Source organism: Thecamonas trahens (genome assembly GCF_000142905.1).
Source record: "Thecamonas trahens ATCC 50062 unplaced genomic scaffold supercont1.14, whole genome shotgun sequence".
NCBI lineage: Eukaryota > Apusomonadida > Apusomonadidae > Thecamonas > Thecamonas trahens.
In genome coordinates, this window is record NW_013657666.1 from 102,468 (window position 1) to 116,812 (window position 14,345).

Sequence of the window (14,345 nt, forward strand, 5' to 3'; positions counted from 1 at the left end):
ATTCCGATTCAATGGGGAGAGGAGGGAGAGAGAGCGCGTGTCGGCCACAGGACGAGTCGACAACGGGATTGGTGAGCAAAGTGAAGATGTTGTCAAGTCGGAATTTTGCCTTCAATTTTACTACTGCTCTCATTCCCGGCCCACGCGTGGGTTTGCCACCACCGCGTGGGTTGCCTCCACATCAAAACGCAGACTGATGCATGCTTGATGCGGCCTCACCACCGGATTTTTTTGCCACTACTGCAGCCATGCTGCTGGTATACGTGGGCGTGTGGAGCCAGGGGGGTGAAGATGGCGCTACCGTAAGCTCTGGAAGGGTGATGGGACAGTGCCCAGGGTAGGCAGGGCGCGACAGCTGTCGATGCCGCTGCTGTTGTAGATGCCGCTGCCGCTGCAGCCGTAGCTGCACCACCAGCTGACTCCATCTCGCAAACTCCATCACAAGGTAACTTGTTTGAGGTGGGCGCCACTGGATGCTACCGGGGTTACCGGAGTTTGGCGCGTGGTAGAGCTCGACATCAAGCCCACACTCCCACCAACTATCATGGCACAGTCCGATCTGTCCACACCTCACCACCACCATCACCCGCCGACTGGCTGACATGCTGCCGCACTCAACATCAGACATAACCTTAACCTCCACATCACACAACGCTCTCCCCATCAACCAGTAGCCAGCAGTCAGTCAGCCTGCCTGCCGCCAGCCACCGTTTCGCCAACCCCAATTGGCTCAGCAACGAACGAACCAACGAACCGACCGACCAACGAACCGACCGACCGACCGACCGACCGACCAACGAACCGACCGACGAACCGACCGACCAACGAACCAACAACCGACCAACCAACGAACCGACCGACCAACGAACCGACCGACCAACGAACCGACCGACCAACGAACCGACCGACCAACAAACCGAACAATGCGCGCCAAACGGTTGCGACGAAAGCGAGACGATACAGGGCGTTTACTCCCCCCCCCCCCCCCCCGCAGACGACACACCCCCCAGGCCACAGCCACAGTCACAGCCACACACACACACACACACACACCACCACCACCACCACACACACACACACACACACACACACACACACACACCACAACAACCACAACCACAACCACACACATACATACATACACTCACGTTCACCATGCCCTCCATGGGCCGCACCCTCTCACCGCCCGCCAAGGGCGCCAGCTCGCCCCCAACCGCCGGTACCTCGCACAGACGGAAGACGGGACGCCCGCGGGTGGCCGGTGGCCTACATACTGTCACTGCCCTCGCTCCTCTTGTTGGGCTCGTCGTCATCACCCTCCTCCTCCTCCTCGTTCCGGACAACACACACGCTGCGGTGGCTCGGCCTCATGGCCCTGCTCGGCCTGTGGCTGCTGACGATGGTCGAGGGCTCCTCCTGGCTGAAGATACCGCTCCTACCTCGTCGATGCCGTTCTGCAGGAACTCTTCATTCTTGATCTCGCCGGGACTGGTAGAGACAGACATGCGGACGCTGGCTCTGGATCCTGGGCTGGGCAAGGCGTATGTTCCGTTCATCTCGCCGGTGGTAGCCATTATCGATACCGCCAACCACGCCAGGACTGGCTCCGTCGACACCTCGCCACATCAGGACTTTCTCTCGGCGGTCCTGCTCGAGTCGCTGCACCGCCTCTACCTCACCTCAGGCACAAGCGGTGAGCTGGTTGTCATCCAGGTCGACGATCCGGTCCCGAGCGTCGTCGCCTCGACCTCACTCCGCACCGCGCTTACCCCGGTCCCGGCCAAGGCCTTTTTCTTCGCCGCTGTCCTCGACCCGGCCACTGCAACCGCGTACTACGGCGAGGTGACCGGCTACGTCGCCTCTGTCCACCTGCCGACCCTTACTGTCACGCGCACAGCTCTCTTGCCCGGTCAGCCCAAGCTCCGGTCCGCCGCGCTCGACGCCTCGGCCTCGTACCTCTTCATCGGCTCGCTCAACGCAGGCTCTGGTGCCGTGGTCGCCATCCTCCACACGGCCAACCTCACCCTCGCTGCGCCGACGCTCAACTTTCCGTCGCACTCGTTTGTGGCACTCGCCGCAAACGCCGTCGACAACGTTGTCTACGCCGCCTCGTCCTACGCCTCGTCGTCGGTCGTCATCATCGACGCCGCCCCGCCGTTTGCTACCTCCATCCTCGCGCTCCCCGCTGACGACGCCCCGCTCCTTTCGGCCGTCTACATTCCATCCGCGCAGACGCTTCTCCTCGGAACCGACATCGCCTTTGGGCCCGGTACCTCGCGCGTCATTGCCCTCGCTGCAGGCCCCGGTGTCGCCCTCACCCGCACCGGCGCGGCCACCATGGACACCGACGAGGTCTCGCTCGTCGCCGCCGTCCATGACGCCGCCGCAGACGCTGTTTATCTTCCGTGCCGCGGCAGCTCGCGCATGCTCGTCCTCTCACTCACGCCGCCCAACTGCTCCGCCATCGCTGAGTGTGGCTCTTGCAACTCTGCCTGCGGCTGCGGCTGGTGCGCCTCGTCCGAGTCTTGTCACACCGGCGACCCCAACGGCCCGCTCGACGGCGCCACTTGCCCGGCCGCTGCCTGGGACTACTACGACTGTGCCAACTGTGTCGCCACCTCCTCCTCGTGCTCCCACTGTGCCACTAATCCGCTCTGCGGCTGGTGTGCCGCGACGCAGCAGTGCGTCCGTGGCTCGGCCTCGGGCCCAGTCGTTGCTTCCTACTGTCCGGCCCCGATCGACTGGGACTACGGCTCGTGCCCGGCCTGTCACACCCTCGGTCCGTCGTGCTCCGCCTGCGTTGCCGACCCCAAGTGCGGCTGGTGCCCGGCCACCGCGACTTGCGAGCGCGGCGCGGCGCCCGACTCGTACACCTCGACCTGTCCGTCGTGGTCTTTTGCCGCTTGCCGCGGTCCGAGCTGCGCCGCCGCCGCCTCTTGCGGCGCCTGTGCGTCTGCGGACCCGCATTGCGGCTGGTGCGCGTCGTCGACCTCGTGCATCGAGGGCAACGCCACGACGCCGTATCCGATCGCCGCATCGCCGTCGTCCTGTCCCGGAGACCCGTCGGCGTGGACCGGCGCCGTCTGCTCGGCCTGCTCGCTCCACACCAACTGCTCGGCTTGCGGTGCCGATGAGCTCTGTGGCTGGTGTGCGTCGAGCCAGAGCTGTGTGCCTGGCGCGGCCTCGGGCCCTCATGCCGCCCCGACCTGCGACGCCGCCGACTGGTCGTACGACACGTCGGCCTGTGTGGACTGCGCCGCCGCCGCGTCATGCTCTGCATGCACGGCCCTCACCGGCTGTGGCTGGTGTGCGCAGACGGCGACCTGCGAGCGCGGCTCCGACACCACCTCATACACCTCGACCTGCACTGCAGCCTCAGGCTGGGCCCGCGACAGCTGTCCGGTCTGCGCCACGGCCTCGGGCTCGTCGTGCGCCTCGTGCACCTCCCTCGCCGGTTGTGGCTGGTGCGCGTCGACCGCGACGTGTCTCGCCGGCGACGCCGCGGGCGCGTGGCCTGGCCAAGCCACCTGCCCCGTCACGCACTGGGACTTTGCCGGTGCTGGCGGCGCTGGCTGTCGTGAATGTGCCTCGCGCTCTGGCTGCGCCACCTGCCAAGCCGACCGCCGCTGCGGCTTTTGCTACGCAGACGGCCTCTGCAAGCCGTCAGACTCGGCGACTGGCAGCCTCATTGGGTCCCAGTCGTGCGGGACGAGCGAGGCCGTCTTCTTTGAGACGGATGCCACATGTCCGGACCTCTGCACCGGGCCTCAGACCTGCGCCGCCTGCGCCGCCTCGGACCCCCGCTGCGGCTGGTGTGCATCGTCGTCGACTTGCATGCCGTCGTACCTGAGCAACTCGACGTGCAAAGTGTGGGACGGAGCCTGCGACCGTTGCACTCGCCACGGTGCCGACTGCGCCGCCTGTATCGCCGACGACGGCTGTGGTCTCTGCGACTACGATTCAGCCGCCTCAACCTGCGTCCCAGGCTCGCCCACCGGGCCCTACGACATTGCCTCGTGCCCAGTCGGCTCGCTCGACGGCCTTCCGGTCTGGCTCCACGGCACTTGCTCCGGCGACGGTCTCCGCGACCTGTGCGACATCTCGTCCGCCGCAGCCGCCGCAGGCACCCAGCCCTCGTGCGCCATGTGCCTCGCCCAAGCCGGATGCGGGTGGTGCCCGTCGAGCCGGACTTGCCACACCCCGGCGCTCTCGACGTGCTCCCGCGACGTTGTCACCTCGGCATGCCCGGGCTACTCTTACTACTACGTCCTCGCCCTCGCCCTCGTCCTTCTCCTCCTTCTTATTGCCGGCTGCGTCTTTGCCTGGCTCTACGTTCGCGACGTGCGGCCACTAGAGGAGCAGCTCTACGATCCGGCCAAAGCCTACGACGCCGCCAACGTCGCCGCCGGCTTGCCCGGCGGCGTCGACGCTGCCCGCACCCACGGCATCGCCCCGCCTGCGCCGGCCAAGGCCGGCAAGTCCACCGCTGCCGCTGCCGCTGCAAACGACTCGCAAGACGATGACGAGTTTGAGCTCGTCGGCATCGATCGCTCCGATGGCGACCCAGACTCGAGCGCCGACGCCGAGCGCGACGAGCGCGGTCTGAGTGTCTCAGCCAAGCGGAGAAAGCAGACGCAAGGCAAGGTTGCCGCTGCCGTCGCTGATGCCAGCGAACACCGCGACGACTCGGCGTCCGGAGCCGACCTCACCCTGGCGTCGGGCCCTCCGCCGTATGCGCGCGACGTCCACCTCCGCCCGCTCCCGTACGCGGCGTTTGACAGTACGGCGGTGCCGGCACCGTCGGAGCCCAAGGCTGTGTTGCTGGACGACTTGGCTAACGTGCTTCGTCACGAGGAGCATGTGCTTGCCAGCGCGCTCGCGCGGGTAGTCTCGGTCTCGGAAGACGGCGAGGAGGCGGCAAACGCGCTGCTGACGGTGCTGGCGGCCGAGGGTGATGCCATTGCCTTTGTCGACGCTGTCGTGGCCGACGAGGTAGCGGTGACCGAGGCGCGGCAGTCGAACACCCTGCTGCGAGCCAACACTATGGCGTCCAAGGTGCTCAAGGCCTTTTGCGGCATCGAGGCACTCGAGTACGTCTTTGCCGTCCTCCGGCCGTACCTCCTCCATGCGCTGTCGCAAAAGGCGCCGCACCCGCTAGCGCCGCGGACGGCGTCGGACGACGCCACGGCGCTGCTCGACGCCGTCGACGCCGTCTTTGCATCGGTGCTGGAGAGCGAGGCCGGGTTCCCAGCGCCGCTCCGCGCTGTCCTCACCCTCCTCTACGATCACGTTTCGCACTCGCAGTTTGCCCACCTCTCGACCCGAGCCGTCTCGTCAGTCCTCTTTCTCCGACTGCTCTCGCCAGCGCTCTGCTCGCCGCTTGCGTACGGCCTCATTGACATCGAGGCCGACGGCCTACCGCCGCTCTCAGGCGATGCGCAGCGAAACCTTGTCGACGTGTCCAAGGTCCTGCAGGCCGTCGCCAACCAGGCTCTGTTCGGCACCCGCAATGCGCACCTTGCTGGCACCAACCCTTGGGTCAAGGCCGCCATCCGCGAGCTGGAGGCCTTTGTGGCCCGGCTCTGCCTCGACGAACCGCACGCGGACGACCGGGCTTTGCTCGAGCTCGACCCAGCGTACGGCACGCCGGTGGTGGAGAAGGCACCCAGCGCCGAGGAGGTCGAGGGGGCCTTGAGCGCGCTCGTCCGGCTGTGCGGCAAGTACGAGACCGAGCTGCGGTCGCTGCTCTCCGAAGCTGCGCTCCGGCCGGGCACCTCCCGCCGCTGCAAGTCGCTGGGCACATCGGCCCGCGGCGAGCGGCCGTTCGACCACGTCCAGCGCAATATTGTGGAGATCTTCACTCACGGCGCCGAGCCTCACGCTGTCGCCGGCATCATGGCCAAGGACACGTACGCGGTCACCTCGGCACTGGTTGAGGTGGTCAAGCCCGACGAGGGCGACGACGTCGCCGGCGCCCTCGTCCTCCTCGCTCTCGGCCACGACGGCCGCGACGGTGGCATGCGCCTGGTCAAGGTCCTCGCCGCCCGCGAGCTGCGGACCGCCACCGAGCCCAACGCCGTCCTTCGCGGCTTCCATGTTGCCGCCAAGGTCGCCGGCCTTTACGCCGGAATTGTCGGCCGTGCGTGGCGCGACGCCGTCGTCGGCCCCTCGCTCGCCGTCCTCGACACCCTCGCCTCGGTCGAGGATCTCGTCGACGCGGTCGGCGACCTGCTCGAGCGCGCCTTTAACGGCATCGATGCCCTCCCGCTCGAGCTCCGCTCCATCGCCGACCACCTCAATGCCGTCGTCGGCGCCCGGTTCCCGAAGCGTGGTTCGTCGGCCCGGGACGCTTCCTCTTCACCCACTACGTCTGCCGTGGGCTGGTTGACGGCGCAGCGACTCCGAACGCCCGCACCGTCGCCAAGCGCATGGCCTCGGTCATCGTGCACATGGTCAACGACATGCGATTTGGCGTCGGCACGCCTGACGACGTTGTCCTCAACGAGTTTGTCGCCCGCAACGTCGCCGTCATGCAGGGCTTCCTCATGGAAGCCTCCCGCATCTCCGAGGCCCAGGCTCTCGCTGCCGCAGAGCTCGCTGCCGACGCCGCCGGCGAGGCCTGGTTCGACGACGCCCAGATCAGCTCCGCAGCCGCGTACATCGCGTCACGCCTCCACTACTACGTCGACAACGCGGACTTTTGCTACGTCTTCCACTTTTACCACTTTTACGACGCTGACGACGTCGACTACGCACCTGACGCCTCCCCAGCCCGCGCCTCGGCCGCCGCCCTCGCGCCCGCCACCGACGATGTCGAGACAGGCTCTGAATGGGCAGTCATGGCAGAGCTCTCGCGCATCTTGCGCGAGTGGCGCCTGCAGGCGTAGACGCCAAACACGCTGTAAACGAGCACTGTGCTCTCGCAACTGCCCTTGCGCCTCTCTCAATAGTGAAAAGATGCAAGGCTGGCTTGGCTGGCCGCACGGGTGTGTTTGTCCGATTAAGAGGAAAGGGGCGTGTGTGCAAAGAGAGGGACAAGCTGGAGAAGCAGAGAGCAAGAAAACTGCGCGAGCCAAGAAACGATGCCGCCCCGCCGGCCAAGAGAAGGCAGGCAGAGTCGGCAGCCGTGCAGCCGTCGCCGGCGGAGCAAGCAACGGCACACAGCAGAAGGGAGAGGTGGTGAAAGCCAGAAAGCGCGCTTACTTGTCGCGCTTCTGCAGGTACACCACAAGAGCGTAGAGGCCGCCGTAGACGCAGCACGTCCATGCAATGCCAGAAATAAGCATAATAAGGCCAATGGCAGCCTTGGTCGACGCCTTAACGCCGAACGAGCAGCGCGACGGGGCACCATTCGAGAAGCAGGCGCCGTTGCGGAAGCCGGCCACAACCGGGTCCTTCTGCGAGCGGATCTGAGCATCAACCGAGTACGACGAGCAATCGGACGGCGACGGCGAGTTCTGGACAACGCTGCTGCCGCAGGCGGTGTAGTAGGCACCGACGCGGCCGTAGGAGTCGGTATCGACAGACGAGTAGCAACCGATGCCGCCGTCGCCCGCAAAGTAGCCCGAGCCGGAGCCGTCTGCAACCTGGCGGCAGAGCAGGTTCATCTTGTACCACTGGTCCTTGGGCGGCGTCGGCGGCGAAGGCGGCGAAGGCGGCCGCGAGGTTGACGAGCCCGACGACGTCGACGTCCCGGAGATCGTGCGCTTGTAGTTGGGCGAGACAACGCCGCCACCCGAAATGACAGTCGCGCTCTCAGTAAAGTCGATGGCCACATCCGACGGCGGCGAGGTGAACGTCTGGCCGGCGGAGGGGAACGAGTTCGGCCGGCCTGAAACACGCCAGAACAGCGGCTGATAGGCAATCTTAGAGTCGTCGTCGACCTTGACAACCTCCTGGGTCACCGCCGACATGGTGTTGGAAAAGTCGCTGGCAACAAAGGTCCGCGCAGCAAAGGTAGCCCGCTGCGACTGCCACTCCTGCATGCCCACCACAAACTTGTCCACCCGCTTACCGCGCGAGTCCTTCAACGCCGCCACCAGGAAGATGAGGCCCACAATGGTGAGGATCGGGCCGGTGCAGAGGATGCAGCAGATGCACCCGAGGATGTCCTTGCCCGTCTCCTTGGCTGCGTTGGTGTGTGAAGGGGAGGGGAGGGGTTAGTGGGCATGGCTGACTGGTGGGGTGGCTGCCTGGTGGGGTGCCTGGCTACCTGGTGGGGTGCCTGGCTACCTGGTGGGGGGGTGCCTGGCTACCTGGTGGGGTGCCTGGCTACCTGGTGGGGGGGTGCCTGGCTACCTGGTGGGGTGCCTGGCTACCTGGTGGGGTGCCTGGCTACCTGGTGGCGTGGCTCCTATGGCAGGCTGAAGCCTTTTTCAGCCGCATAAGCCGCAGCAACACAAACACACGCAAAGCCACCGTTGTCCCTTCCACGTCCCCACCCCCTCCTTCCCCTCCCCCCCTCCCTCCCTCCTCCCCCCACACCCAAAAGATGGCAATGCCAACCACGGCCGCCTCCAACACTCCCTGCACATAGCACAAAGCAGAGGTGCTTCTCATACAGACAAAAAAGACCATCACACAAACACAGAGGTGGATGCTGTGATCTGGTGACCATGGGCATGGGTATGAGGCTGGTCATGTGCGCTCCGAATGGCTAGGAACAAAAAATCGCGCGCATTCGCCAAAAGGCCGCCGATCAGACAGTCGCCTTGACAAGCTGGCAAGGGTCGCACGCCATGGCCACCGCTGGTGCTGTGGACACAGTGGAAGGAAGAAGAATAGGGAGTGAGGGGGGGAGAGAGAAATACAGTGTACGTACCCATCTCCCATGCCTCGGCAGGCTGCACGCAGCCGCCACGTCCACGTCCGTTTCCGTTTCCGCGTCCCATTGTCTTGCTAGCTTTGAGAGTGCGGTGTGGCCGAGGATGAAGGAACTGTCGTTGAACATCGTTGCGGAACAGGAGAGCCACCACATGATAACGGTTGCAGGGCAAAAAGGAAAAAAATGGGGGGGCTCCCAAAAAAAAGGCACAGTCAGCAGGACGGCTGATGGCTGCATGCCCATGGCTGTTGCAAGAAGAGAGGGGAGAGGAGGGGGAGGGGATGGAAGGGGGGAGCACAAAGGCCGAGGCGGACGGAAGAATACGTCGGGCACGCCGCGTGGGGCGGGTGACCTGGCGGGTGTCGGGAGAGTGTTGTGGAGGGCGGAAAAGAGCCGTTGACGTCATGGCGACGGCAAGGAAGGAGAGGAGGCGGGGGCGGGGAGAGGGGGAGGGGACCCGGGGGACCAAGGTGATAGATGCGCCCGATGGAGTGAGTGTGCAGGGAAGGAGCTGATATATGGGGGCTGGTGCCAGATGCTTGTCGCTCCGTCAGGCTTGTGCCACGACTCGAGAGCCGGGCACTACATCAAGAGCCAACAGTGGCCATGATGAACGGTAGGACAAGGATTGGGGTCCGCCATCTAGACCGCATTTATGCGCATCAGTAGAGGCACTGTCGCTTGCTGTGGCTAGTAGCAGGGCCTGTGTGTGCATGAAGCCCGCGCCGTGCCGCCAACTGTGCGAGAAACAAAGATCACAAAACAGCCGCGTCATGTTTACTATGTCACATCAACGTCTCTTTGCTCATCCGCACCGTTCATTCCGCACACGCACGCAAAGCATGGCTACAAGAGGAGCTCTTCCGATGTGGTCTTGCGCATGCTGCCACGCTCACCAGAGCGCTTGGCGACGGAAAGAACCCGCTCGGCGCGCATGGTGCGGAGCAGCGATGGCTGCTGCAGTTCATCGGGCGGGGGAGCGAGGTCTGCGGTGGACGACTTGCGCGACCAGGAGGGCGAGACACGGGCACGCGGGCGGAAAGCAGCCTTGCGGACGGCGAGGTCGATTTCGGCGTGAAGCGCTTCATGGATGACCGGGAACGGTGTGTTGAGATCCCAGCTCCGCTTCCCTGTGACCGGCAGCGGCGCGGCCGCAGCGGCCGACGGCGGCGACGACGCGGTGTGTTGTGCTGGTGCGAGGCCGAGTGGAGCCTGCGCGAGGGCGGCACCGTTGCTGGCGATGCGAAGTGAGTGGGTGACGGAAGCTGACGACGGCGCGAGCGGCTTGGCAAAGGCCGGCAGAGAGTGCGGCGGCGGCGGGACGGCGATGCGGGCGTCGAGGTCCGAGACGAGCGGGAGGATGCCAGCCGAGACAAGCGCCGAGTGCTTGTGGGCGCGGACGGTCTTTGCGGTGGCCAGGAGCGAGGCATACGTCTCGCGGAGCGCTGGGAGGACGACGCCAGGTGGCTCTTGCGGGTGGAGATCAAAAAAGAGCGAGACCGAAAAGTTGCGCGGAAAATGGTGGTGCGACGAGTCCGCGTGAGGGCCCTCGAGCTTGGCGGCCGGTAGGGCGACGACGGCCGAGTCGACAAACGCGGCATGAAGGGTGGCTCGGAACATCTCAACGCCGTCGTCTTCGACAGAGCGAGTCGACCCGCCGCGATTGCGGACGTGGAAGGCGCGGATGAGAAAGTCAGACGCGACAACAGTGTCGACGTCAAAGACCAGCGCAGGCACTTGGCCGGCGTCAAAGTACGGTACCACGCCGTTGAACTGCATGCGCCACTGCGAGGAGAAGAGGAGCTTGGGCGGATGCGCAGCCGCCGAGTACACGTTGACCACTGGCCGGCAGCCACCGAGCTCGCGGCCGTCGGCCGCCACCCGAGACGCAAAGGTCGGCACGCCGTGGAGGACGATCTTGCGGAGCCGTCGGGCAATGCCCGGGTCCGGCACCACCGACTTGGCCATGGCCGTGTCAAAGTACTCGACATACCGCCGCTGCGACGGCTTGGTCACGCCCTGGCGCGTTGCAGAGCGCCTGCGCGCAAAGACGCCGAGCGCCTCGGCTGCAGACCGAGCCTCCTGGGTCAGGGTCAGATACGAGGCAATGACCGTGCCTGTCCGCCCGCGCCCGGCAAGGCAGTGGACAACGGCCACGTGATGAACGGCAGCAACCAGATGGCTATGCACAGCATGGACGGCAGAGAGCAGTCGCTCCATCGGCGGCGGATAGTGGTCGGGAAACGGCAGCGCGACGACAGCGAGCGCATGGGGAAAGTCAGCCGAAGAACGCTCACAGACGTTGAGAACAAGGACAGCATTGGGGTGGTAGGCTTCGAGCATGGCCGAGACATCAGCCACCGCATTCCGATACAAAGACTCGACACCTGATGACGGATATCCCATAGCAATGATCCTCCGTGTGATGTACGTCAGATCGAGGTCGTACTTCCCGTCGGCGTACCGCACCTTGTCCTGCGACACGAGCGACTGCATCTTCCTCCGGAACATGCTTGCCTCCTCACACACACGCCACACACCCTCTCCCTAACCTGTGCACGACCCGGTCGTTTCCCCACGTCGAGTGTGTGCCAATGTGTGTGAGCGAGGGTGCGGGGTGTGGGGTGCGGTGGTGGGTGGAGGGGGGTGGGGTGGGGTGGGGGGGGGGGGGCGGTTGTTGGTCCTCCCTGCGTGGGCCTGTAACCAGTCACCAGGCGGCGCACACTTGGCGGATGGGAGGGGATTGGAAGGGGGTGGGGGGGGGGGAGGGTGGGTGGGTGGGTGGGGGTGGGGAGTATCCCTTATCGGATGGTGATGGAGGTAGGGGTGGGGTCGTGGGAAGGGTTGTGGTAGGGGTGATGGCGGTGATGGGGTTGTGTGGGAGGGGTCGCAATGGCAGCGATGGCAGTGATGGGGTTGTGGGAGGGGTTGTGGGAGGGGTTGTGGGAGGGGTTGTGGTAGGGGTGATGGCGGTGATGGGGTTGTGGGAGGGGTCGCGATGGCAGCGATGGCGGTGGGGCGGCGGCGTGTGGAGGAAGGGACAGGCTCGCGGTCGCAAGGACGGCGCCAGCAGCCACCGCCCAGAGCAGCAGGATGAGAGAGAGAGCGGGACCGGGACAGGGACCGGGTGGGACACGTGACTGGCATTTGAAGAACAAGACATGCCTACCAAGCTCCGTCCTGCTCGTAGTAAGCCTGGTATTGTAACTGTCTTTCTGGAGTGGCTCTTCTCCCATGGTGCCCTCTCAGGCATGGCCGTCGTCCTCGCCGTCGGCTACGCTGCCACCCTCGCTGCGCCCATCCTGCTGGCCTCGGCTGCTGCTCCTCGACTGGTGTACGAACAAGGGGGGGGGGGGGGTTACATGATGATGGTGATGCTAATGCCGATAGTGAGTAGATGGCTGGCGTGTGCGGGTAATCCTTGTCCAGAACGTGCGGCGTGTGCGCGTTGGCGATGGCCTGGGCGTCGTCGGCATGCCCATAGACACCACCCAAACTCACCATCTTCCCAGGACCTCGACCTCGCACGCGGTGATCAACAAGGCCTGCTCGGCCGCCATCCTGATCCTGCTCATTGCCCAGTATGCTGGCATGCTGCCGTCGCCGCTGGAGGTCTTTGTGGTCGGCGAGTTGTTCATGGGACCCATTCGTGCCATGTGCGCTGCCTTTGCCACCGGCGGCCTCGCCGTGTACATCTGGGCCATGCTCATGCGCCTCGGCCTCCTTGTCCCGACCTCGTTCAAGACCACCGAGGACAAGACTGTCCTCATTATGTCTGGGCCCTTTGATATTGTCCGCTACCCGCACCTCTCGGCCGTCATCGTCATCGAGTTTTGCCTTGGCGTCGTCTCAACCAACCTGATGGTCCTTGTCATTGCTCTCGCCTCGGCCGTCGTCGCAAACTACCGCGTCGCCGCCGAGGACTCCATCTATGGCCGCCTCTTCAAGCGCGACATGATCAGCTACAAGTCGCGCCAGATTGGCGTCCTCATCCCCATCATTGAGATCGAGTAACATCCTCTGTCATAATACAAGACGCACATCGTCGCCGAGCCACTGCGCGAGCAGCTCGCGTGTCCCCGGCTTCATCACCGGCTCCAGCCCGCACATGATCAGCATCCGGAACCGCCTGTTCTCCAGCGCATGCATCGCCAGAGTTAGCGGCGTCTCGGCCCGCGCCGCTGCTTCAACCTCGGACACATCAAGCACCTCGAGCCGGCACAGCGTTTGCAGCGCTGCCGCCAGACCTACCTCGGTCACCCGCGTCTGCGACACATCCAGCCGCACCAGGCTCGTCGAGAGCACCGGCGAGTCACACACGTTCCACAACGCCTCGTCACAGATTCCGCTCCCGCCCGCCAGAGAGAGACTCTCAAGCGCCAATCCTGACTGCGCAAGCGCCTCTGTGCCCTCGCTGTCCACCCCGTACGCGTACGCCAGCGTCAGCGCCCGCAGCCGCGGCGCGCCCGCCACTACCGCAGCCAGCCCGGCATTCCCCACGTGCATCGCAAACCAAATATGCAGCGCCGTGAGGTTTGCAAAGCACGAGCCCGGCATCCGCGCCAGCGCCGCGAGCGTGTGGTCCGAAAAGTTGGCCCACACCCGATCGCGGAGGCCAAACCCGATCGCCGTCGCCGCCGGAAAAGCCGCCATCACGCCCGCAACTTCTGCTCGCGACTCGGCCTTGAGCGGGAGACCGTACACCTCGATCTGCCGCACATACTGGAAGCTTACCCCGCGAAGTCGCGCCGGAACTACAAGCGCACCACCGTCTGCGCCTACACTCACCACCGAGTCAATGACCAGCGCCGTGACGCCGGCCGCCACGAGGCCAAACACCAACCTAGAGTCGAGCAACGCACCAAGCCATCCGCCACGGACCACCACCCTTTGCAAACACGCACTCGCCTTGGCCAGCTGCAGCAGCAATTCTGCACACGCCCGCGAGGCCACCCATGACTCGAGCGGCGCCGCCACCGCATCGATCTCCAGTGCCTCCAGCCGCGGGAACCGCGCCACCGCCGCCATCGCCGCCGCCACCTCGTCGGCCTCGTCTTCGCCGATCCGGATCACCACCACCCGCCACTGTCGCGCTCGCGCCGCCATCGCCGGATGTGCCAGCGCACCCACCGCCCCCGCCCGCCCGCCCCCGCCCACCACAAGCACCTCGGCTTCGGCCACCGCTGCTCGCCCTGCCCGACAGCTCGCCGCCACCGCCGCCAGCTCGCGCGCCTCCAGCATCTCCACCACACGCCGCGTCGCCGCCTCGGGCAAAGGCCATCCGCTCGTCGCCATACCCACCACTTTGGCCAACGCCTGCACCCGACCTGGTCCCGACCTCACAGAGAGTGGGAGCGACAAGTTGCCCACGGCGACGTGACTCCGACCCGACCCCAATGACAGCTCAGCCTCCATTCCGTTCCATACCATGTTAACCCTTATCGGTTTGGTCGTTGAGCCACCCCATTTTTTTTGGTGTCCACAGAACACCCCCACCCCCCACATTCCGGACCGACTCGGT

At 65.3% G+C, this 14,345-nt stretch overlaps 5 protein-coding genes across 5 annotated transcripts; 2 read left to right on the forward strand and 3 right to left on the reverse strand.

The window, feature by feature from the left end:
- Positions 1-1,118: 1,118 nt before the first annotated feature.
- AMSG_03689 (uncharacterized protein) lies at positions 1,119-6,900 on the forward strand. The gene is made up of 2 exons (XM_013904148.1): positions 1,119-6,331; positions 6,397-6,900. Exons 1-2 carry the CDS (start codon positions 1,156-1,158, stop codon positions 6,885-6,887), a joined length of 5,667 nt encoding a protein of 1,888 aa, XP_013759602.1. The 5' UTR covers positions 1,119-1,155; the 3' UTR covers positions 6,888-6,900.
- Positions 6,901-6,975: 75 nt separating this feature from the next.
- On the reverse strand, positions 6,976-8,916 carry AMSG_03690 (uncharacterized protein). The gene is made up of 2 exons (XM_013904149.1): positions 8,822-8,916; positions 6,976-8,128 (listed from the first exon to the last, which is right to left on the reverse strand). The coding sequence occupies exons 1-2, from the start codon at positions 8,889-8,891 to the stop codon at positions 7,200-7,202; spliced, it is 999 nt and encodes a 332-aa protein (XP_013759603.1). The 5' UTR covers positions 8,892-8,916; the 3' UTR covers positions 6,976-7,199.
- A 671-nt stretch (positions 8,917-9,587) lies between these two features.
- Positions 9,588-11,409, reverse strand: AMSG_03691 (phosphatase tensin domain-containing protein). Its single transcript, XM_013904150.1, has one exon. It carries the CDS (start codon positions 11,333-11,335, stop codon positions 9,671-9,673), a length of 1,665 nt encoding a protein of 554 aa, XP_013759604.1. The 5' UTR covers positions 11,336-11,409; the 3' UTR covers positions 9,588-9,670.
- Positions 11,410-11,869: 460 nt separating this feature from the next.
- Positions 11,870-12,858, forward strand: AMSG_03692 (uncharacterized protein). The gene is made up of 2 exons (XM_013904151.1): positions 11,870-12,158; positions 12,337-12,858. Exons 1-2 carry the CDS (start codon positions 11,986-11,988, stop codon positions 12,836-12,838), a joined length of 675 nt encoding a protein of 224 aa, XP_013759605.1. The 5' UTR covers positions 11,870-11,985; the 3' UTR covers positions 12,839-12,858.
- A 123-nt stretch (positions 12,859-12,981) lies between these two features.
- On the reverse strand, positions 12,982-14,119 carry AMSG_03693 (uncharacterized protein; the record flags this gene model as incomplete). Its single annotated transcript, XM_013904152.1, has 2 exons — positions 12,982-12,991; positions 13,023-14,119. 2 exons carry the CDS (start codon positions 14,117-14,119, stop codon positions 12,982-12,984), a joined length of 1,107 nt encoding a protein of 368 aa, XP_013759606.1.
- Between the last annotated feature and the right edge of the window lie 226 nt (positions 14,120-14,345).

Coding starts and splice junctions, on each gene's coding strand:
- AMSG_03689 (XM_013904148.1), top strand. CDS start 1,156: ATGCCCTCCATGGGCCGCACCCTCTCACCGCCCGCCAAGGGCGCCAGC. Junction 6,332..6,396: donor CGCCCGGTTCCCGAAGCGTG/GTTCGTCGGCCC, acceptor TTGACGGCGCAG/CGACTCCGAACGCCCGCACC.
- AMSG_03690 (XM_013904149.1), bottom strand. CDS start 8,891: ATGGGACGCGGAAACGGAAACGGACGTGGACGTGGCGGCTGCGTGCAG. Junction 8,129..8,821: donor TGCCGAGGCATGGGAGATGG/GTACGTACACTG, acceptor ACACCAACGCAG/CCAAGGAGACGGGCAAGGAC.
- AMSG_03691 (XM_013904150.1), bottom strand. CDS start 11,335: ATGTTCCGGAGGAAGATGCAGTCGCTCGTGTCGCAGGACAAGGTGCGG.
- AMSG_03692 (XM_013904151.1), top strand. CDS start 11,986: ATGCCTACCAAGCTCCGTCCTGCTCGTAGTAAGCCTGGTATTGTAACT. Junction 12,159..12,336: donor GCTGCTGCTCCTCGACTGGT/GTACGAACAAGG, acceptor CCATCTTCCCAG/GACCTCGACCTCGCACGCGG.